This window comes from Eulemur rufifrons, chromosome 10, assembly GCF_041146395.1.
Source record: "Eulemur rufifrons isolate Redbay chromosome 10, OSU_ERuf_1, whole genome shotgun sequence".
NCBI classification, from domain to species: Eukaryota; Metazoa; Chordata; class Mammalia; order Primates; family Lemuridae; genus Eulemur; species Eulemur rufifrons.
The window spans coordinates 5150970-5176312 of NC_090992.1; the positions used below are offsets into that span (position 1 = coordinate 5150970).

Consider the following 25343-nt stretch of genomic DNA (forward strand, 5'->3'; position numbering starts at 1 on the left):
ATTTGCTATATATGTAATTTTTAGCATATTAAGTTGAGCATTCAAGAAAACTCCACCTTGCTTCTAAATCTCCATTCAACATTTAATACTTGACTGAGTGCCCAGTCCATAGTATATACTATTCTAAGTGTTATGAATACATGAGAGAACAAAATCCTGCTGTCAGGTGGTTTTCATTCTAGTGCTGGAAGACAGACAATAACAAAAATCCACATATATTACATAGTCATAACGGTCACAGATAAAATTGAACAGGATAAGGGAGATCGAGAATTGAGGGTCAGGGATGCATCGTTGAGAAAGTGACGTTTGAGCAAAGAACTGAAAAGGGTGAGAGAACTATACACCTATCTAGGGGGACATGTATCCAAACAGACAGAACAGTCAGTGCAAAGACCTGAAGATGGAACAAGACTGGCGCATTTGAGAAATTGTGCTATGGCCAGAGGGAAGCGACCAAAGGGAGAGCAGCCAAGACATAATGTCAGAAAAAGTGGGGCAGTTGCAGGTGGTGTAGGGCAGATTATGTACACAGAACCTCATAGGCCATTTAAGAATTTTGGTCTCTCTTGTAAATAAAATAAGGAGACACTGAAGGGATTTCACCAAGGGAATGAAATGATCTTAGTTTTATAAAACAACAGACAAATAGTACTAATCAAATTAACTGAACTCACTGAAGTGTTTTTATAAGAAACTGGAAAAGGAAACTTAAGTGGATTGCTTGGGATGAGAAATAATATAGTTCAAAAAGATATCTTTTTGTAGGGGGTGGGTACAGAGTCTTGCTCTGTTGTCTGGGTTAGATTGCAGTGGAACTACAGATGTGCACCACCATACCTGGCTATTTGTTAAAAAAAATTTTTTAGAGACAGGGTCTTGCTACATTGCCCAGGCTAGTCTCAAACTCCTGGCCTCAAGCAATCCTCCCACCTCAGCCTCTCAAAGTGATAGGATTACAGGTGTGAGGTACCACACTCATCAGGAATTAAATTCTTAACATTTGCATAAATAAATAGATCTCAACTAAAAAACAGCAGTTACCTCAGCAATGATGAGATGTAAAGGGCTGTAAATACCTGAAAAGTACTATAATGATGTAATAGATACCACCAAAAGAGTAGTCCTATAAACTTTTTAACCTTTATACAATCAACCAGCCAAAACTAAAATAAAAGGGAAATGTATAGATATCAACTGAAATATCATCACACTAAATCTATCAGACCACAGTGGTAGACACATCTGTTTCTCCTGCCCAATATCCCCACCCCCTTCTTTTGGTAATAGCCCTGTTTACCAGGAAACGAGCTCCTCCCTCAATTCCACATGGTCCTGGTAAACACATAAATTACAATAACCAGTTCTACACTGGCCAGGAGAATGGACACCGAACCCAATTTAGGGCAGATCTTCTCCCCACTGCCCAACAGAAATCTATCTTGAGCAGAATGACAGACAGAAGGAAACAGTTGGAACTCTCACAGCAACAGCTGCACGCTAAAGAGATTCCTCCATGACCCTGTGTTATTAAATTCCATACAGCTGCCCATGGTCTTATCTTTGCTTTTTTTCTTCTGACTTTGTGGCCTATCCAGTATCCTTCTTATTAATAAACTATCTTTTTCCCCCTCTTTGCTTTAACCAGGATCTGTTTCTATGTCTTACAATTAAAGAATCCTGGCCGGGTGTGGTGGCTCACGCCTGTAATCCTAGCACTCTGGGAGGCCGAGGCGGGTGGATCATTCGAGTTCAAGACCAGCCTGAGCAAGAGTGAGATCCCATCTCTACTAAAAAAATGGAAAGAAATTATATGGACAACTAAATATATATACACAAAAAATTAGCCGGGCATGATGGCACATACCTGTAGTCCCAGCTACTTGGGAGGCGGACGCAGAAGGACCGCTTGAGCCCAAGAGTTTGAGGTTGCTGTGAGCTAGGCTGACACCATGGCACTCTAGCCTGTGCAACAGAGTGAGACTCTGTGTGAAAAAAAAAAAAAAAAAAAAATCCTGACAACCACTAAATCTCCAATGAATACTTCTTTTGTTTTTTTTTTTGAAGTCAGGGTTTTGTTCTGCCTCCTGGGCTACAGTGTTGTGGCCTCATCATAGCTCACTGCAACGTCCTGGGCTCAAGCAATCGTCCTGCCTCACCCTTGAGTAGCTAGGACTACAGGTGTGCACCCACCATGCCTGTCTAATTTTTCCATATTTTTTTAGAAATAGGGTCTTGCTATGTTGCTCAGGCTGGCCTCAAACTCCTGGCCTCAAGTGATCTTCCCACCTCAGCCTCCCAAAGTGCTAGGATGACAGGCATGAGCCACCACCCTCGGCTATGAATACTTCTTAAATGACTAAGTTGGAGGAAAGCAGGTTCCTCTACAAAACTAGACAAATAATCAAAGAGAAGCTATTAGAAACACGTATTTGAAACAGTATTTAACCTTAATGGTAATTAAATAACTAAAAACATTTGATGAATTTACTCCTCTAAATCAGCACTGTTGAAAAGAAATTTCTACAGTGATAGAAATGTTCTATATCTACACTGTCCAACACGGTAGTCACTAGCCACACGTGGCTACTGAGTACTTAAAATGTGGCTAGCACAACTGTGGAAGTGATCTTTAAATTTTATTTCATTTTAATTAGTTTAAGTCCTAAATCTAAATAAGACACAAGTAGCTAGTGGTCACCTTGTTGGAGGGTGCAGCTTTAAATTAACAAAATAAATACCCATTTAAATCTACTGTTGTCAGGTCATCAAAAAAATACTGATAATAGCAACGTAAACTGGGTCAAGTCCTTTAGGTAGTCTAGAAAAACTTATCAAAAGCCATAGGGAGGTTCACTCTTTGAGCCTAATAAATGTTTGCAAATGATTCAAAAGAAGGAAAAAAGGGCCAAAGAACAAAAGCTTTTTTTAGTAGCAGTACAGTCCTGACAAGCTAGCTGAAACAACTCAGTATGTCCAGAAAAAGGAATGATAGTTAAGAATACAGTTAAATATCTTAAGGGACAGTTGATAAATATTGGAATATATAATGAAAATACAGTTAACAGGCCATCAAAAAAATAAATTAGGACACGTAAACACACAGAAAAGCACAAACAAAATGTTAAATTAGGCAACAGAGTGAATAAACATGTTAATATACCATAATAATAATCATGTTTGAAGGGCTTATATATAAAGATCAAGAGGCCCAAAGAAAAATGTAATAGTTGTATTTAGCAGATTATTTTGAATTACTTCATAATTTTCCTAAATGACTAGATAGTTCCTCCCTTAGGTATTACTAGTTATTTTTAAATGGCATTTTGCTTTCTGGCTCAAATTATTATTTTTTCTGCTTTTTAACCATCATTCCATTGAACACAAATTTAATGAAAAAAATCTAGTAGACCCTAAATATACAGCTGTATCCCTCTAATTAGAAAAGGTTAGTAAACCATGGAGCTTTACAGAGAACTAGCACAGAATTCACCAAACATACAGCTACATATGGGGTATGTGCTTGAATTCTCTAAGCTTCCTAAATAGTGTGTCCCAGCTATGTGCTGGGATAGTGCCTTCAGCCTACAACACCTACCAAATTTACCCAGTATGCCATATAAATACTGTCATTTTATACATGAAAAGAATTGGAAAGCACCATCTTACAGATCACAGAGTTCTAGTCTCACAGCCTATTTCAACCTACTTGCAGCCTGGAAGCTGGATATATAATTCAATTCAGCTACTGAATCCTTCTCTAACAATTCTACTAAAGGTTCTGAAATTTTACCCAGTGCAACTAATAAGTTAATACAAAAAAAAATAAACTTTAAGAAATGTTTGTGAGGGTTATATTTTCAAAGAAAGATATAAACATAACTAAAAGTTCCTTAGCAAAACAAATCTTTAAAATTTTCTTCTTGCTCTTTTTCATACACAAATGCCAATCTTTCACACATAGTTACAATTTGTGTCGTTTAGTGCTTGAGTCAGCCTACATTTAGAATGAAATGCTCAAAAGCTAGACCTCATTCAACTGAAGTATTACCTTGTTGATGCTGTAACACTATTTGATTCCAGTATATTTTCAGTCATCCTTAATTGTACCACCTCTGGCATATCATTTGACTTTTCTGCACCTTCTTCTGGAAGTTCTTCTATATGTTCCAGCTTTTCATCTTCCTCTTCTTCCTCAGAAAGTTCATTAACCTATATAAATGAGAGGAAATTGAGAATTAACGTGTAATGAAACTGTTAATTAACAAATCTAAGACATACTATTCTAAGAAAACTTCAAATACAAACAACTCATTTTTTATTTCCTCATTTCTTAAGACCAATCTCTCTTACAGAGTAACTGCCAACTTCTTCACATTAAAATAAAATTACAAACCAGACAAACATAACTTTTTTTATTTTTTATTTTCTTTTTTTAGAGACAGGGGTGTTGCTCTGTCACCCAGGCTGGAGAACTGTGGTGTGATCATGGCTCATTGCAGCCTCAAGCAGCTGGGCTCAAGGGATCCTCCTGCCTCAGGCTCCTGAGTAACTGGGACTACAGATGTGTGCCACCACACCCAGCTAAACATAACATTTTGAAGCAGGAAGTAATGATTACAAAATTAATACATCACTAGGAATATGAGTAAGACCACAAGCTATGAAAAAGCATGCACAGTATCGTTAACATTCAAAAAGCTTCATTTTTCTAACCAGTTTTATAAATCTAATAGTTACAAAAGACTTCCATCGATCTCTCCAATTTCCAAGTGCATTAAACAAGTCATTTTAATATAGAGTTAGTGTGAAAAAATAAGGGCACCAAAGTTTTGTCTTAAGGTGTTAGCTACATTTTAGAAAATGTCAGCTAACTTCTAAATGACTCAGATTGAATTTTTCATGAAGACATGGGACCCTACAACAAGGAAGAACTCATATTTTGACCATTAAGCACAACTCAAGGTTATAATTATTTTTCTGGCAGGAGCTGCAAAATGTCCTCCATTATCAAACTGGCCATGTAAGTAATCACTCTAATAAAAAGACACTGAAATACTAGAGAAGGAAAATCATCAAAATATTTTTGAGAAATTTTTTTAAGTTATCCCAAAGAAGAAACTACCTATATAGGTCTTAATATCTTTTATAAATTAGTCATGAAAAACTCCAAGCAATAAAAGTAAACTTTTTGCCCATTCTAGCCAAATGTAGTAAGAAATACCAAGAATAAATTTGTTTACTACTACATGTAACAGTCAGAAAGTAAAACTACAACCAAAAGAAAGGTAATTACACTGTGATATTCTGTACTACAACAAGTACTACTCTGTACTTGTTGTAAAGTATAATACAGTAGTTAAAAGCCAGCCTTTAGAGGCATAAAAATCTACACTTACATATCCCTACTTGCCCCTAACTATCTTGGGCAGCTTGCTTAACTTCTCCAAGTCTTATGTACAAAATGAAGATGCTATACTACGCATCTAACAGAGCTGGTTGAAAGGATCAATTAATATATGTAAAAATCTTCAGCAGTGTCTCATATAATAAACAGTAGTAGCTATCACTGAATTGTCTTTTTTCTATATAGCATAAATCCTAGTTTCTACATGTAGCATCATTTTTTATAATAAGTGAAGAAAGTGTCTACCATCCAAACTACCTCAAGCAGGAGCTCTCAATCACAGGTGTATCAAGGTCACTGGTCAGATGGGTCAGTAAAAAGCCATTATTAACGATAGTTAATGACCCCCATCTACGAACCATTTACTTTCTATAAAGTAAAAGTATTATAATACTAAAGTATTATGTAGCAGATTCTATTTAATTTGTTATTCTTGTAAATGTCATCCCTCACCTATCCCAGATCACGTGTTACAATGAAAAAGACTGAAAATCACTGGCTTAAGTAGTTATCAACTAGAGGTAAGATTTAAACACAAAGGTGAAAACCTCAAATGATAGATCCGTTTTTAAAGTGGCTCAAATGGAAAATTATCCTCCTTCCCCATCTATGTATTTAATAATTAGTGAAGGCCAAGAAAATATGCTTAATCAATATCCACCTGGTAACCAAAGTGAGAAAAACACTGGCAAAAAAATATAATCATAATTACCTGTTTTCAGAAGTATAAAATGGGAATTACTATGGTTGATTAATGAAAGCTTTAGCACAACACCAAAACATCAAAACAAATTTTTAAGGATGACTTTTTAAAAAACTGAGAATAGATGAATACTTATTGAGTCCACAACTTTTTGTTACAGAGGTACTATTTTAACATATGTTATATCATACTTACAAAATCACTTTGTGACAACAGTCAATAGCTCTTAGGAACTATGAAAGCCTTATACTCAATTATATTGAATATGTTATATTCAATTCAATAAGCTTTATGGAAACTGACATTCTCTAGTATTTTCACCAATAATCATCAACTAAGATATGACATGAACAATTGCTTCTGGTTTTTTCTTCTCCCCCCTCCCAACTCCCAGACCTCCCAACGTATTATAACTTCCTACACTAATAACTGACTCAACTATTTTGAACAAGAGTAAGCATTAAAGACTTGGATTAAAATTTCTCTCAACCTACACTAATCTTCAGAAGTTCTTCTTGATCCTCTCCTTGTCAACTTGATCAACACTATTCGGATCATAAGTTATTTTGAGCTTGCCCTATATATGCGGCTCCCTCAACTCTACTTATGGAAAACCCTCATCCATACTTACATCTCTTCTTTCTTTGACTGCTGTAATTCCCTTCTCTAGGGCCTCGTGAAATGCCTGCTTTCCAGACTCCAGCTTGTGGAGAACGCTGCTACCTGCCTTCTCAAATGTATAAAAAAACATAATTATCACCTCCATCCTCAAACCACCCTACTAGATTCTCATTCATTTAAGGATCCCATACAAAATCCACTTGACTCTGGGTCATCTTTCAAACACTACCTACTCATCATCTCCAGCCATCTACCTCTCATACTACTAATAAAAATACCTACTACTTTGTGAAGGTTCTAAGAGCAAAATACTTGGATTAATAGAATGAAACTCCCAAAGAAGAAAATGCTAAATAAACTTTGCTTCTTTCAAATATCAAAATCAGGAGATAAATCAAAGCACTGCCAAGACAGGACAAGTTTGCCCACACCTTTAAATATATGGATAAGAAACAAAAAACATTTAAGTTAGGCCAACTTAAGAACACAACCAAATTGTGATAAGTTTGAGAGTATTTACTTTCACTCAAATACCTTATCAATTCTGCCTCACAAATCAAACTGAAGTCATCAAATCTGCTTTAAGAAAAACAAACTTCACAAATTAGCACTTTTTTAACTTGTAACTCACACATAGTCCAGAAATAAAATAAAAATAGATAAGAAAATATATTCAGATAATTAGCAACATGGGTCAAGATAATTAAATATACATCACTGTCTCTCAGGACCCATTGCACTACCCTCATTTACTATGCACAGTGCAATATGCTAACGTCCTCTTTTCTATCCATAGGCAGATATGAAGAATTCAACACTATCTCCTGGTGTCTCTTACTGTCATTCTATTTAAGGTAAAGCACAACATTTTCTAAGGCTTAAAAACATACAAAAATACTGATGCAAGTCATGTGAGATATAAATATACACAAAAGGCAACCATAGGATAATGGAAGTATTAGAGAAGTATATCACAATAAAAAACAATATGAAGTCTACCCAGCAGACTGTAGAGGAGTCAAGATATATAAACATTAAGTGGGCATCATCAGTTCTGACAAGTCAAATCATGCAAATCATCTTAGAAATGTAAAAAATAAATGATGTAAACATATCTCAATAGTAAACATATGTATACTACTTCACTTTGGACAGCCATTAGTTTTTTTAAAAAATATAAATTATTGAACTAAAACATAATTTCAAGAAAGTCTTTCACTTGGAGAGCAAAAAAAAAAAAAAAAGAAAAGACAAGAAAGGTGACATACACAATTCCCCAATAGATGACTTTTTTTTTTTTTTTTTTTTGAGACAGTGTATTACCCTGTCACCCCAGCCAGCGTGCAATGACGGGATCATAGCTCACTGTAACCTCAAATTCCTGGGCTCGACAATATTCCTGTCTCAGCCTCCCAAGTAGCTGGGATTACAGGCATACGCCACCACATGCGGCTAATTTTTCTATTTTTTGTAGGGATGGGATCTCGCTCTTGCTACAGCTCGTCTTGAATTCCTGACCTCAAATGATCCTCCTGCCTCAGCCTCCCAAAGTGCTAGGATTACAGGTGTGAGCCCTCCTGCAAAGCCAGATGATATTTCTTATGGGCATCAAAAGACATTAACGGTTTAAGGCATTTCTATTGACTTGTCCTCCTCTTGTCATTTTCTTTCAGATAAGAATAATTTTGAAGAGATGTATCAGTTCATTATTTTAACCAAGGTTTTAGGTTAGGAACTATATATGGTAACTGGAACTCTTGCCAAAAGTTCCATGTACCACTGATTTAGGCTACAAATTCTACCCACTTGATTTACTTCATACATATCAACATATACACACATGCACACACACACACACACACAGATTTCATCCTCAGTTTATACATTACAAGCTATAATCTGGCATCTGCCACTATTTCTTTAAAGTTCCTAACTTTGAGGCTGGGCACGGTGGCTCACACCTGTAATCCTAGCACTCTGGGAGGCCAAGGCGGGCGGATCACTCGAGGTCAGGAGTTCAATACCAGCCTGAGCAAGAGCAAGACCTCGCCTCTACTAAAAAACAAAAAAAATAGAAATTAGGGGGCCAACTAAAAATATACAGAAAAAATTAGCTGGGCATGGTGATGCATGCCTGTAGTCCCAGCTACTCGGGAGGCTGAGGCAGGAGGACTGCTTGAACCCAGGAGTTTGAGGTTTCTGTGAGTGAGGCTGACGCCACGGCACTCTAGCCCAGGCAACAGAGTGAGAGGTTGTCTCAAAAAAAAAAGAAAAGTTCCTAACTTTGGGACAGGGAGAGAGAAAGGGAAGATCGGAAGAGGAAGAGATAGAAAGAAAGGAAAACGAGGGAAAATCAGACAAAGATAAAGTATTACCCATAAAAATTCAAAAAAGTATAGAAATTCTTTTAAATAAAAGTTGGGCTACCCAGAACATAAAACTCCTAATTTATATAATCAGATACAAGAACTATCAAATAATGAAAAGCTGTATGATAAATTACCTCTCAAGTGATAATGCTTTATAATCTCACAGCAAATGAAGGGAAGCAACCCAAATGTTCATTAATGAACAGTGTGACCATATAATTTATCATCCAAATCTGTATATATGTGAATCATAGGGAAGCCACTAAATATTATACCAAAAGCAGATATAAACCAAGACTTTTCTGAGAAAACTGGAATGTACTATCACCTTTTCAAGTGAGGACCGATACTATTAAATATAACTCAAACACATTACAAGCTTCTATCTACACAATAGGGAACACTACCAGGATGTAAACACAAAAGAATATCCTCTCTATGCTCTTAAGAAAAGATCTCGGGGGGGACGGGGGTATGAGGGGGTGCACGAGGCAAGGGCAATATTGATCTGGGGGGGGTGTGGCAAGGGCAATATACGTAACATAAACTTTTGTACCCCCACAATACGCTGAAATAAGAATAAAAAAAAAATCTCCAAGATACACTGTTAACTGATGATATAAAACAAGGGGCAGAACCATGTGTATGGTATGCTTTCTTGTTTAAAAAAAATGAGAAAAAATTTACTTGTATTTGTATTTAAAAAAACTCTGGAAAAATACATAGGAAACCAATGGGGGGAGTAAAGGGGAACAGGTAAAGAGTATGGGTGAGAGTAAGACATTTTATTGTGTATTTTACTTTACTGTTTTAACCAGGTAAATTATTACTATTCCTTTTTTTTTTTTTTCATATTATTCCTTTTAAGAAAGGAGCAGCCCCAACTCACACTTAAAATACAAACAACTTCATAGGTTTTAACTTAACAGAAATTTGGTGGCAAACTTTCCGTTTCTGAAGCACATAAGAAAAGCCTCCACACAGACCTAAATGACAAATTTTAAGCTTGGGTAGTCTGGACTAATGTGGCTTTATAATACATTGTAATTAGTTGGCTTCAATATTCCCATTTCATAAAGGAGAAAGTAACTAGGAAGTTTGTACAATCTCAACCATCAAGGCACAGCAGTAACAACAAAAGATTATAATGTAACCTCAGAAATAGATTTTAATATTTTAGAGTCATCAGAATTAAAGAATTATCTACCACCTGAACTATTACTCGAGATGTTTCCCATTAATAACAATGATTATACTACTACACTAACTTGCTATTTTAGTCAAGAAAGACTTTGAATTTTTTAGTTTGTACTCAATCTTTTCCTTCACCTTAAATTCCTCACCTTTGCCTACATTTCTCCATACCAGCAGTTTCTTTGTAAAAATAAAAAAACTGCAGTATTCTTAAAAATAAACAGTGCTTAAGTTAAAAATAAAAAATCTCTACCGTATACTCTGATTTCAATGCTTTTTCCTCATTACCCAAATTATTGAGGACAGGAAGTTGTTCACAAAAAAAGAATCACATCCATATACTACATGAATGTCACCCATTGATTACATATGATAACCAAAAGAATTACTTTCAATTCAGTACTTAAATTCCATACAAGTTTTTGTCAAGCCTTAAAGAGCATATTATTCTTAAAAAAAATTCCCCCTCCAAATACAGTATTTAAAATATTCTCACCTGCTCAGTAATTGAACTCAAATCATTAGATGAAAAATCTTCCTCTTCATTCTCAAAAAATTCATAGTAGTTTTCCAGAAGTCCAGCCATTATCCTGCTCACTATTTCTTGCTCTTTCATATCTTCCACATCTGTGTAAATGCTAATAATAAAAGTCCAAATTGAATCGAGAGTTCTCAAAATCAATCATAGGTAAAGTTACAAGACAACCAATGAGTCACTTTATGAACATGAGCAATTATGTCATCATTCTGTGCCTCAGTTTTCCCATCTGTAAAACGCACCTAATTTGTACCCTGTTCACAAAAATGCTGTGAGGATTAATCACATCTACTATTATAAAAATCATTCATCAAGCAACCTATGTTCCTTGGAAGATAATATAATGATTCTATTTCACAAATCCAATTTTTTAAACTTAAAGTTTCTGAAACAACTTACTGAAAGACATCTGGACCAAAGACGGCAGCCAAAGAATTTGCAGACCAAATTTCTTCATGATGTGATGCTACATTGGCTAAAAATCTACACAGAAACTTTAACAAACTGTAATTAACAGGTGGAAGCTGTTGCAAGAGGAACCTCAACTTTCTTCCAAATTCATCTTCGTTATTATAATCTATAAAACATAATGACAGGGTTTTTTTTTAATAAAGTAAAAAGCAAAGCTCAGATACATTGCCAGGTTCACATTACTCCACCCACATCCCCTTTTTACTATAACAATTCAAAACCTCTTCACTTCCTCTACTGAAGGCCAAATGCCGTAGGGCTTTGCATTTCACTTATAAAATGGAGAAGAGTTGGAGAGGGGGAGGTGGAATAAAGGAACTCAACCCCTCAATTGCTGGAGGATGTTTTCCTCATCTATTACTCACTGGCCCCAGTTCTCTCTCTTTTTTTTTTTTTTTAATTCTCACCTTACTGTCTCTTGCATGACTGTACCTGTGTTTCTAAACTAGCACCAACTATAAGAAGTCAAAATACACTGGCCATGCCGATCAATATGAACCCCTAGGGGGCAGAGATGCAATTTGAGGAGCTAATATTTTCAGTGATAACCTGGAAGACTGGGAAAAAAAGGAAAGAACAGGGTGACAGAGTGACTTTCTTCTTCCCCAGACATCCTGAAAAGAACAATTAACTTCAACAATATCAGTATAATTAAATTAAAGTGTCTTCCATTTCTTGTTTCTTTCTTCTATAAATTGATGTCAGCTTCTGTTTTTCAAGTGAATTTTATGACAGAAGCTAGGCCTTGTGTTTATCATGTCAATGAGTTTTCATTAACAGAAACTAGGCCTGTATTAACCCCACTGATTGGTGAGGCCCCCATTAAGATGAGGTAACTGCTCAGAGGTACTCTCAAAATGAAGTCATTTATTGCTTTAATAATGAAAATCAACCCAATTATATTTCACTTTATATTTTTCTGCAAGCTCTTAAAATTAATTTACTGAAAATTTCTTGGTAAAAGGTTATAGTCATGATATTGGCCATCTCTACAAAATAACACTGGTCTAAAAAGTTTATCAGGAAAGGCCATAGAGTTTTGCTTAAAATGTAGAATGCAACCCATAACAACTCTTTTATACTTTGTAGTGTTACCAACTGTCCACCCAAATGTCCCAATACTTTGATTTTATAATTGGACAGTGCCTGGATTGAAGTTTTTTAAATCAACGTGACTATAACTGATGGAAAATTTTAATCACCTAAGCATTCAGCAGAAAAGGATTATTTTAGAAAATCATGTACATCAATTAAAAAAATACAAGCAATTAATATTATCAATATGATGACTATACTAACATTGACAAATTCTACCTAATATCCTCTCCAGCTTTGTAGCATTTATCATCTAAAATACCCATATATCTATTTGAGACCCTTATCCCTTTTGGAATTTCAGCCTATGAGAGAAGAGATTTTTATTTAGTTTTGTTCAGTGCTACACTCCCAACATCGAGAACAATGCCTAGCGTATTGCAGATATTCAATAAACATTAGCTGAATTAGCTGAATGAATTACACAGTAACTGAAAAAAGATGTTGGAGTACTAATCCATTTGACTTGATGTGATGGGTAAGCTTCTGGGCAGTACTATTTTTATTTGAAATAGTGTACACATCGCTATACTTTTGTTTGGGTACATTTCTACTACATATTCATGCCTACCAGGTTGCTTCTTAAGTCTTCAAATAATGTAGAGAAGCATTTCAAAACTATACATACATATAATACACAGTTGCTTAAATTTTTTTCCTTTTGAGCCTACTTCCTAGTTAAATCGCATCCAGGGAAAAATAATGTATGTATCAAAGAAATTTCCCCTAACAATTCTTTCAAGTGCTATAACATTTTTTGGAAATGTTACAACAAATCCAGAAAACTGGGAACTCTGTTTTCTACCAAAACACAATATACAAATAGTTGGACTAATCATTATGGTCTAAACCAGTAGATGTCAACAATTGAAAATGAATGGTTGTCATGACTTTGGGAAAGGGAGCACCAGTTGGTAGAGGTTAGGGATACTGCTAAACATCCTACAATGCACAGGACAGCCTATAACAAAGAATTATCCAGCCCAAAATATCAACAGTGCCAACGTTGTAGTACTTTAAACAAAAGATTTAGGGCCAGGCCTAATGGCTCACGCCTGTAATCCTAACACTCTGGGAGGCCGAGGCGGGAGGATCGCTCGAGGTCAGGAGTTCAAGACCAGCCTGAGCAAGAGCGAGACCCCGTCTCTACTAAAAATAGAAAGAAATTATATGGACAGCTAAAAATATATATAGAAAAAAATTAGCCAGGCATGGTGGCACATGCCTGTAGTCCCAGCTACTCAGGAGGCTGAGGCAGAAGGATTGCTTAAGCCCAGGAGTTTGAGGTTGTTGTGAGCTAGGCTGACGCCATGGCACTCTAGCCCGGGCAAGAGAGCGAGACTCTGTCTCAAAAAAAAAAAAAAAAAGTGAATCAAGCTAACCATTCCTGAATACAGCAAGCTCAAAGTTAGCCCTATGATCTAGCTGTACAGAAAATATAAGTGTAAGAGGGTCACAGAATGTCTCTGCATTGACCTTTTTTTTTTTTTTTTTTTGTAGAGATGGGGTCCTACTATGTTGCCCAGGCTGGTCTCGAACTAGAACTCCTGGCCTCAAGCAATCCTCCCCTCTTGACCTTCCAAAGCCCTGGGATTACAGGCATGAGCCATTATATATAAATAAAAGGCACCAACTAATTTAGGCTCATAGGTATTTAAAATTTAAGGAAAAGATAAACAGGGCTGGGTGCGGTAGCTCACGCCTGTCACAAAAATCTAATCCAACAAGAACAAATCTTTTTTTTTTTTCTTTCTTTGACTTGAAGTCTGATGTCCAATTTGGTATTTTATTTCCTTTAGGCTAGTGTCCAAGAACAAGCTTTAGGTAATTCCATACCTAGAATCAAAGTTATCTTCTGGCTTTTGCAAGGAAGTTCTATCTAACTAGTGATAAGCACCCTAAAGTAGTATCCCACTAAGCAACACCTTTGGTAATTTATCAGACATTGTGTCACCACATACATTACCTTACATATATTTTTCTTCCTTCTTTTTCACTACCCTCCTACACCTTATTCTTGTTTTCTCCCTTTCCTCATGCTCACCCTGTATCTTGGGCTAATAAGACCAATCATGAAAACTAAGTACTAATACAGGCATCCAAGTTTCCATTCCCTTGACTAGATCATATCAATCAAAAGAGCAAATGAGAACATAAGCACTTCATCTCTGAAATACATACTTACTGTTTACATGTCAAGATTTCTAAAAGGTAAAGACTCTAAAGCCAATAATAAATGACTGATTGATAAGAATCAAGTTATGTTACCTTGAGAAAGCTGCATCAAGTGAATATGCAAACTGCCAGGGATAACAGGTTCAGGAAGTTCTTGAAGGAAAAATCTAAGGAGACTAATAGCTGAGGGAACATCTGCTTCCTTAACCAAATCCACCTCTTCTCCGCTGTCGTATCTCTGCCGAAGCCACTCCACTGTCTCAGCATTTCCATTGACTTGAAAAAGTCCTTGTTGCTCCAGACCTCCTACATTAGAGTTCACAGCAAAAATCAAATAAGCTGCAACTTCAACTACTTGGCCATATATATTCATTCTCCAACCAATTTAATACTGATACTTCTGGAAAGCCTTCCTTGGCTCTCCTGATTCTCTGTCCTGAGGGATATTCTATTTTATCCCACCCCTTATATCCATTAAAAATATTCCTATCACCCCCACTAAAAAATGTTCTAGGCTGGGCAACTGTCATATGAATTTAAGTAAAAAACACACTAAAACATTAAAAAGAATTTCTATTTTTTTTCCTGTTTTGGACTTTCCAAACTAAAAAAAAAAATTTAAAAATCCAACGTCAAAAAGGGATAAGTTGTGTTTATTAAAACAAAAGCTAGCCCTCAAAGTAAGGAAATGTATACCATGTTCCTCAATATAGTCCACAACGTGGCGGACTATGAATGGAACCTCATTGTCTGGATGTCCTCCCTGCTGCAGCTCATCAAGTGGAATTCCAAATATTTTGTTAGCAAGAACGGAGTTGCAGTTACTCAAGGAAGGGGAGGAGCTCTTCCTCATATCTTTTTTGCAGCCAGAAATCAAAGCTGTCTTTTCTGCCAAATGAAAGACAAAAAAAAAAAAAACACTATAATGATTAACCGGTGGCAATATGACTAAATACATTAAAGAAAAATGCTTTACACCTGAATCTGTTCTCATCTATTTAAATATGCTCCAATTATCAGGCCCACAGTGTGTTCTACAAATAAAGCTCAACATAATTATGTTAAGTATTTTCTCTACTATGAAGAATTAGTTCTGCATGCTCCCTTTGCTACTGTATATTTATCAAACAATGGAAAAACTGATCATCCAAAATTCAGCAAGAGGCATTTCATGTCCCAAAGACAAATTAAGGGGCAAATATGGCTTCAAGAGGACCTTTACTGACCAAGCTTATTAATGACACAGGTAAAAAGCCAGACACAACCCATCTATTGACTCTGCTACACGAAGTTCATCTAACCCCTCAATCCATAAGCCCAAGCAGGACAGAATCACTTTTTACAAAGTGATAGGCTAATAATCACTTTTATAAGTGATGAGCTATTAAGAACAAGAGTAATCAGCTCTTACTTCTACATGACAGAACAATGTAATATACTTTCATAAAAAAAAAAATTTTCAGTTCTGGGCATCAATTTTCAATAAGAAAAGTCCCTTTATCAACACTATTGTTTCATAATTATTCAAAAGAAAAATTTCCAGAGCCATCTAGTTCAAATGAAATAGTCATTTGTCTTAACTTTGTAGGAATTGTGATCAGTAAAGCAGTGGGAAACAATGTGTCAGATGGCCATTTCCAATATCTGACACATCAGAGAACAAATAATCCCAAGAAAAATTCGTTTTCTAAAATAAACATTACTTTATATAGGAAAGGAATATTTCTAAAAGAAAAACTTTTTTCAAAAGTTGATAATGAACAAAATGACATCAACTGGTCTTTTTTCATCACCCCAAAGAAACATTTCCTTTCTCATCTCAAGAGAAAGAAAACAGATCACAAAGATAAATCTACCCAAAATTCTAAAGTCTACAAAAATAAGGTCCACTAGATCAAGTATATACCCACTGGATCAAGAAACTGTCACAACATGACTAGGAAACAATCTAGCCAATTAAAAGAAACAGTAGAAATTAACGTAGGGACAGCAAAATGCCATAAGTTTACACAGCCCTAGACGAGCAATATCCATTCTTCAACACATCTGGTGCCAGCTAAGAATTACAAAACTTCAAGTTAATGATCATAGAGCAGCTACAGGGGGGCAAGCTCCAAAATCTCTGTGGATTTATAGAGCATGGGATAGTTACCATTTGAAAACTTACCTTTGAGTACTTAAACACCTAAGTTTAAAAAATGGCTTATGCACCAGCTACCCTCACTGAGCAAGCATTCTTTTGTCATTTATGGCTGTTTGAGATTATGGCAGAAGATCAGCCTGTAGTTCCTCATTGAAGAAACGCAGAACTCGATCAGTACTTCAGCAGTTAATCTAGAAGAAAAAAATAATAATTTCAATTTTCCACAACATCTTGTGAGAAGAGACTAAGCAGTAAAGGGTTATCTATACTGAAAGGTATTCTTTTGCTTGAAAAATCTGTCTGTAACCTAGTTAAAGGCAAAATCTTACAAACGTTTCAAATGATGATAGCTAAACTGGATAAGAATCTTTCTGCTGAAGATAAATAAAGGAATTGCAAAGGAGAATCTTTGACAGCACACATCTTCAAGGATTACACCACTCAAATAATCCATTTACCTCAATGGACCCTTCATTTGGGCACAGATACCCCATTCCTTCCTCACATACTCAGAACTTTATAAACATGGAAGGATTTTCAGATCAAAGAATCAAAGATGTCGTTTAAGCTTGGAACTGCACTATGGTCTTTCTCCTTTTATTTATTTACAACATAGTGGTTACCTGAGCTTTCTGATTTGGAGAAGCAATAGCACATGTTGGAAAAGAGCAGAAAGAAAGAACAAGAAATGTTCAGATTCAAATATTAATTAACTCTACCATTTTGCAGATATGTGATGCTGAACAACTTCCATGTCTCTGAGCCTAAATATCCTAATATAAAATAAGAATAATACCTATGTAGCTATTAAGTTAACTGTGATAGCATATGCATGCACTAGACAGAAAACCAGTCTCCTCTCCCTTGTTTGCACAATGCTAAAAGACCAGCAAATAGGCTGGGGAGAGAGAAGGAAAAACCTGTTTGGCAATGTGTTTAATATTTGGTCTCATCATCCTCTGTGAATTCTAATGCCTCATTATCCTCTGTGAATTCTAGTAATCTAGTAACAAACCTTTTTATTGAGACAGAGTCTTGCTCTGCCACCTGGCTAGAGTACAGTGGTGTCATCGTAGCTCACTGCAACCTCAAACTCCTAGGCTCAAGCGATCCTCCTTCCTCAGCCTCCTGAGTAGCTGGGACTACAGGTTGTATACCATCACGCCCAGCTAATTTTTTCTTTTCTTTTCTTTTTCTTTTTTTTTTTTTTTTTTGGTAGAGACAGGGTCTCTCTTACTCAGGCTGGTCTAGAACTCCTGACCTCAAGCAACTATCCCACCTTGGTCTCCCAGGGTGCTAGAATTACAGGTGTGAGCCACCGCACCCAGCCAACAAATCTTTTAATAAGCTCAGTAAACTACACTGCAGCACTCTGCCCAAGAAGCTTCAAGTAAGCAGAAGAGTGGTATTATTTAGTGTGGTTTTCAAAAAAGTATCATTAATAACATATACCTCCAGGAGGAACATTAAAAACTAAAGGGAAGGAAAACCACATTCCCACACAAATCTTTTAGTAATGATTACTTCCAAGATATCCTGAAATGCATGCTAAAACTTGCTGTTCATCTATGTATCTATTCATCTGGAAAACAATGTCAAAGTTATATTAAAGATCCTTTAGTGAGGTTAACTTCAGAGACAAGATATTTAATAAAAGTCAGGTTGCTACGTTCACAATGTCAGGTTCATTAAGAAAAAAGTCAGGTTGATACACTCACAACATAAAGGGGGATTTGCTTGATGTACAATAAATGAAGACTCATTAGAAGAGTCTGTCAGAGGCAAGTTCTATCACTAAAATGGCTTTTCAGTGTTTAGGAGGACTTGTTAATAAAACCAGGAACCTGTTATCTTATATCCCTACCACTCCCAACCTCTAACTAGACAACCCGAAAGCACACCTTCCCTAAAGCAAGACTGGGTGGGAATCCAGGAGTTCATCAATAAATATTCATCCTCACTACTACAGAAAAACAATCAAACCCATTAAGTCTTTCAGATGATCAGTTTCTCTCTCTCCTGAAGAAGAGCATCTAGGAGGATGATGAAAATAGCAGCAGCTAACATTAAATGAGCAGTTATTATGTGCCAAGCATTTCTATGCATTTTGCATGTATTAAGAAGATATTATTATAACCCTTATTTTAATTAGACATTGCACAGAGAGACTCACCAATTTACCCATAGTCCATAGGGTCAGAGGCAGAATTTGAAACCAGAAAATGTGACTCCCAAAGTCCTTGCTCTTAATAACTATAGTATGTTTCCATGCAAATTCTCACAATTTACATATAATAGAATCTCACATTCTGTCATGCAAACTAGTCACAGTCTTATATACATTTCAGGAGGTCAATTATTTCTAGTTCGCTAACAGGGACTTAAAGAGGGCAGGCCTATGCTCCAAGCTCTAGCAGTGAATTTTTCACTTGGGACCTCTATGTAGAGCACACTGCTGAGAGCTCTCTGACCTGGAGAGTGGCACAAAATGACATTTCTGCAAACTGCAAAATAGTTTTGAAATTATTTACTCCTGTTTCCCACCACTCTTCAGAGCTTAAATCATGTAAATATTCCCTTCACATCTGTAGTGGGTTGAATCAGGTCCCTCCAAAACTCATGTCCACCCGGAACCTCAGAATGTGACCTCATTTGGAAATAGGGTCTCTGCAGATGCAATTAGTTAACAATCTCAAAAGGAAATCATCCTAGATTTAGGGCAGGCCTTAAATCCAATGACTGATGTCCTTATAAGAGGATAGGACACACAGACCCACAGACAGGAAGAAGGTCATGTACAGATGGAGGCAGAAACTGGAGTTACGCTGCCAGACACCGAGAAAACACCAGGAGCCACCAGAAGCTGGAAGAAGCACAGGAAGGATTCTCCCCTAGGACCTTCAGAGGTAGTGTGCGCCTGCCGAAACCTTCCCTTTAGACTTCTAACCTCCTGAACTGTGAGAGAAAACATCCTATTATTTAGAGCCACCTAGCTTGTGGTAATTCATCATGGAAGCCCTAGAAAACTAATACAATAGCTAAACTACAATATTAAATTCTCAAAAAAAAAAAAAAAAAGAGAGAGAGAGAGAAATAGCAGCAGGCACCACAGGAAAACATCCCCAAGAGATGTGATGAAATATCCTAGCAAATAGGATCAATAAAATGCAAAGAAAGCAGTTAAATAAAGGCTTGACACAAGAGAATACAATGTGTAGACTTTCAAAATAACCAAAGATTTCCAAAAGCATATTACAAATCAAAACAGCAAAATTATTATTTTAAATACTAATGACAGTTGCCTAGCATGGTGGTATTGACAAGGAATAGGAAATCATCTTGAATTTTACATCACATACTTCACCATGAGATAGGAGTAATGGAAATAATGCAATAATTAAATACCAATTGTCAATAAAGCTGGGTGATGGGTACATTCAGGAAAGTGTACCCTCATGTGTCAGCTATCAACTTGAGTTTTACTAGGGCTCGAAGTACTTTTGCACTCCATTCAATTTCATTTACATATACACACACGGTAGCAACAAACACATCTTTCTTAATAAATTGCATAGAATCTTTAAATTTTAGACACTGAATAAAATTAGTAGAGAGGCATTTAAAAAGGGATAGAGCATCAACATCAATACTATAGATAATAACAGCACATAGCATTAACTGAGCTCTTACAACATGACAGGAACCATTTTAAGGGCTTTAAACTATCAACTCATTTTAATCCTTACAACAACCCTATGGAGATAGATAACTTTCATTATATCCATTTCACTGATGAGAAAATGAAACAAAGAGAACTCTTTGAGGTGATGGAAATGTTCTATGTTATGATTGTGGCATTGGTGATTATACACTGACAATATTTGTCAAAATTTACTGAACTAAACATTTTAAATTGGTGAATGTTGTTGCATATAAATTATACTCCAATAAAGCTGAAAAATTAAAAAAGAAAGAAATCACACAAATAAGGATTATTTGAAAGATTAACTGTGAAATATCAAATTGTTTTTATAATAGTATATGACATTTTAAAATATACTTTTCCACCACAAAAGAAATATAGAAGATTTCTTTTAACCATATTTCAGGAACATATTTCTGTGTCCCTACCATGCTATTCAGCATATCCAGAAACTGCTAAATTTTCTATATAGCATAACTAAGTAAAACATAATTAAAGTTGCACTGAAGACATTATAAAGTCTAGATACCAGTATAAAGTCTTCTCAAAGCAATTTAACAAAACACTACAATAGCAATAAGATTAGATCTGCAGTATACTAATAATCACTTTACAAACAAGGCAAGTTATGTTATGGTAAGAGCAGCATCTTCCAAGATAAATGGTCATTTTCACCTAAAAAAGTTCTACCTTCAAATGGAATAGACAAGAACAAAACTCACTTCTGTCCAAAATGCTGTGACAAAATAGAATGCAATTCACATAGAAAGGTTTTTTAGAGCTATCTCATTAATTGGTAAAGCCAAAAATAAATAAATCAATCTCTATAACTTAACTGGTGTACAAACAGGGAAAGCCAACAGGAAGCTGGGTCTCAAGAAAAATGATAAACTTTGAGAACAGAGAAATATTTAAGTTTGTAGACTATTGCTATGTCTGACCCTACATCACTGAACCAAAACTGAAGGAAAATAAATTTATCCCTGCTCTAGACATTGAGCTTTTTACAAGCTAGGTCTCTAAATAATTCACTGAATAATAATAATTCTAACTGAACAAGATGGTACTAGAAAAGTTGGCCAATATGCTAAATCAGTGGTTCCCTCCTGGCCTGGGAAACTCACAAAAGCATAATTTGTCTGAGATACTTAACAAAAGCTGAACAAATGTCTCAACAGCACATGAACTTATCTGTCAAATGTTCATAGATGGTACCTTGATCAGGAAAACACCAAGTCATTTAAATCCATTATTAAATCATAGTGACTTTACAGTCACTAATACAGAATTTAGAACTAGAAAGTTTTTTAATTAAAGAGGGCTCTATTACTCAAAAGGTTGGGAATTTCTCTGCCTTAAAAAACAAAACAGTAATGCCGAATATTAGCATCCCTACGTCTAAGGATTTGTTAATCTGTGTGCACCTTAACATACCAGAGGGAACAATTCTCCGTGGTGATTCCACAAAACTACAACGAACAATGGAATAAAGCATATTTTGAAGGACTACAGTTGTCAAATCATGCTGTACTAGATACAGCACATACATTTCACAGATTGCAACTACTAAATGTAAAGCATTTCACCTAGAGATAGCTCATTATTCCTTATTCAAAGTATTCAGACAAAATTGGTTACACCTGGAGATAATCTATTGGTAAATACCCCCGCTAGTTTTGAGAAACTCTCAAAAGGGTTTCACAACCACTATAAAATAGTCAAGTATTTTATAACTTCCAACCATGATGTCAAGCTACTCAAATCAAACAAAAGTAACAAAATCACATAAGGGGATAAAAATGCCTTGTGACTAAGTAAGTCGTATCCATCTTCCTAATTGATCTCCTCATTCTATAATCTAATCCACATTCCCCTGCACAAAATTCTTTGATTGTTTTCCACTGCCTAAAGCTGTGGACACTAAATTTTCAGATCAGGACAAAAATTATGAGCATGTCCCCTCATACATGTATGTGTATTTCTGGTGCAGTGAATAATATACTAGCATACTATGTAAACAACAAACATACATAAATAACATTTTAAGAGTTTAAAAAATAGAAATATCAATTTTAATACCCCACACACTCTAACAGGTCATCCTGCCCATCGAAAGTGCCAGCATGTCACTTTAGAGACCAATGACCTAGACCACTGGTTCTCCAACTTCAGTGTGTATCACAATCATCTGGGGATGAAGACATTTGTCCAGTATCGTAAAGCCACAACTCAAATCTAGCCTCGGCTGAAAGCCTGGCCTGGGCCTCTATACACCTGACAAGCTCTTTTGGTGGTTATAATGCATATCAAGTTTTAAGAAGCTCTGGTATACAAGATAAACTCTAAACTCCTTTGCATGGTCTGCAAGTATTTCAACTACCGTAAAAATCTTTCCTGCACTCCTCCAACCAGCTCTACTCTCCAGCAATACTTAACTACATGAAGTTCACAGTCCACATCTCCCATGCTTTGCACATACTGTTTTCTGTGCCTGGAGCCCTAAACTCAACACTATAACCAACCACCAACACAACACCGACACCATGACCAATCTCATCTTGTTCATCAAACTTCTATTGATCTTCAAGTCTCAACTCCAACCTTCCCTGTCAAGACTTCCCTGACCTCCTGAGGCAGACAGTTCTACTTTTCCTAAGCTCCTAATATGCAAATATGTTCACCTCTTACTTTATTAGCAATTATCCCACAGAATTTCAAAGCAAGTCTGTCTCTCATAAGAGGCTCCTTGGGCCGGGTGTGGTGGCTCACGCCTGTAATCCTAGCACTCCGGGAGGCCAAGGTGGGCGGATCATTTGAGCTCAGGAGTTCGAGACCAGCCTGAGCAGAGAGCGAGACCCCATCTCTACTAAAAATAGAAAGAAAATTAGCTGGACAACTAAAAAAATATATAGAAAAAATTAGCTGGGCATAATGGCACATGCCTGTAGTCCCAGCTACTCGTGAGGCTGAGGCAGTAGGGTTGCTTGGGTCCAGTAGTTTGAGGTTGCTGTGAGCTAAGCTGACGCCACAGCACTTTAGCCCAGGCAATGGAGTGACACTCTGTCTCAGAAAAAAAATAAAAAAATAATTTAAAAAGAGAGGATCCTTGAATGCAAGGACCCTGAGATTTCATCTTTGTATCCCCAAAGGCCCTGGACAATGCCTGGTACATAGTTTAGTTTTTTGAATATATATTGAATAAAGACATAAATGAGAGGCAAACAACATTGGCTATGCCAAAGTTAAGAAGATTAAAAGTAGGGCTATCTCAAGTGATTAAATACCAAAAAATGGTCTGCCATATCTATCTCCAGCAATAACCAAAGATAACCAAATCAAGAAGGAAAAGCAACTATAATTTATGGAATATCTATAAACACTTCACAAGTTACTTTCCATACCCTAAACAATGCTATGAGGCAGGCACTATTACCCTTTTACATATATTAAAAACAAAGTATTGTGAGCCTCAAGTCAAACAGCTCAACTTCAGAATTTGCAAAAATGGTGATGCTAAAATTTGCCATTGTATTTAACTGTAATTTCTAATGAAAATGATTGAAGCCTCAAGAAACCAGAACATTTAGAATGAGCACTACACTACAAGGGCAAAAGATTTACTAACACATCAACACTTAGAAACCAGCCACAATTCTGATTCAAAAAGCCAAGGAGTCTATGAGTTACCTGGATCTAGCCTCCAAGACTAGTTGAAGGAACTTCCCCAAAGAATGACCTCTTGAAATATCTGCCAGTAGTCAGATCTAGAGTTCTACACGGTGCACATATCAGTGTAAAACAGGACAGCGTAGCAGAGGGATGTTTAATCCAATTTATAAAGCTATGAGGAAAGGTGACACTCTAAATGCTTATCTCCTGATTAATGAGTTAGCTTGTAATGTGCAAGAGGAAGATGGCTCCCAACAGGTTCCTTCCTCCCACATGCACTCCAATATGGTCCACTAATTTAGCATGATTTTCTATTAAGTTAAAGTGAATATATACTAAATTAGCTCTTCCCACAAAGTATAAGCACAACGGCCCTTTCTTAAAAACACTAGGATTCAGGTCATACAAATATCTGAGAAAGCATATACATAATACAGAACACATATTCTAGTCCATCACATATGTGCATATAATCTTAATTCTGACAAATTTTGACTGTAGTAACCTTTCGCTTGTTCTGTATTTTCTATAGAAAACATGCACACCCAAGGCCTACCACAGACTGATAGGAGGAGGGCCTTAGGAAGACTACCTTATCACTTATTATTGCTCATTAATACAAAACTGTAACTGGCCGGGCGCAGTGGCTCACGCCAGTAATCCTAGCACTCTGGGAGGCCAAGGCGGGTGGATCGCTGGAAGTCAGGAGTTCGAGACCAGCCTGAGCAAGAGCGAGACCCCGTCTCTACTAAAAATAGAAAGAAATTATATGGACAACTAAAAATATATATAGAAAAAATTAGCCGGGCATGGTGGCGCATGCCTGTAGTCCCAGCTACTTGGGAGGCTGAGGCAGTAGGATCGCTTAAGCCCAGGAGTTTGAGGTTGCTGTGAGCTAGGCTGACGCCACGGCACTCACTCTAGCCCGGGCAACAGAGCGAGACTCTGTCTCAAAAAAATAAAAAAATAAAAAAATAAAAATAAATAAATAAAAAAAACTATAACGTACTTCATTTTCTCAGGTAAGGGGTAATATGGGTAATTCTACAATTTGGTCTAGTCAAATAGGTCCCCTGAGATCAAAACATTTCTCTTTTTGCACACTTATGTAAAAACTGCTCTGAAAAAAATGGAAACTGGCACATGAACAAAAAAAGCAGTGATTATACTTATTTTGTATGTCTTCCCCACCAGATTGTGAACTTTGAGCAAAAAATATGCAACAAAAACCAAAGACTTCATTTTTGTTTCCCCA

At 36.3% G+C, this 25343-nt stretch overlaps 1 protein-coding gene across 25 annotated transcripts in view; it reads right to left on the reverse strand.

Annotated features, from left to right (window-relative positions):
- FAM13B (family with sequence similarity 13 member B) overlaps positions 1–25343 on the reverse strand; it is a 76944-nt gene that overhangs the window by 39609 nt on the left and 11992 nt on the right. For 11 of the 25 annotated variants that reach the window (XM_069483664.1, XM_069483663.1, XM_069483660.1 and 8 more), the window contains exons 2-7: positions 16741–16907; positions 15270–15461; positions 14667–14879; positions 11232–11409; positions 10791–10932; positions 4052–4212 (exon numbers count right to left, since the gene is read on the reverse strand). In XM_069483664.1, coding sequence (XP_069339765.1) covers positions 4052–4212; positions 10791–10932; positions 11232–11409; positions 14667–14879; positions 15270–15426 — 851 coding nt within the window. In that variant the 5' untranslated portion in view covers positions 15427–15461; positions 16741–16907. Of the gene's footprint in view, positions 1–4051; positions 4213–6741; positions 6838–10790; positions 10933–11231; positions 11410–14666; positions 14880–15269; positions 15462–16740; positions 16908–25343 lie in introns of all 25 variants that reach the window. The other 14 variants (XM_069483670.1, XM_069483673.1, XM_069483668.1 and 11 more) reach the window with 5 other exon arrangements.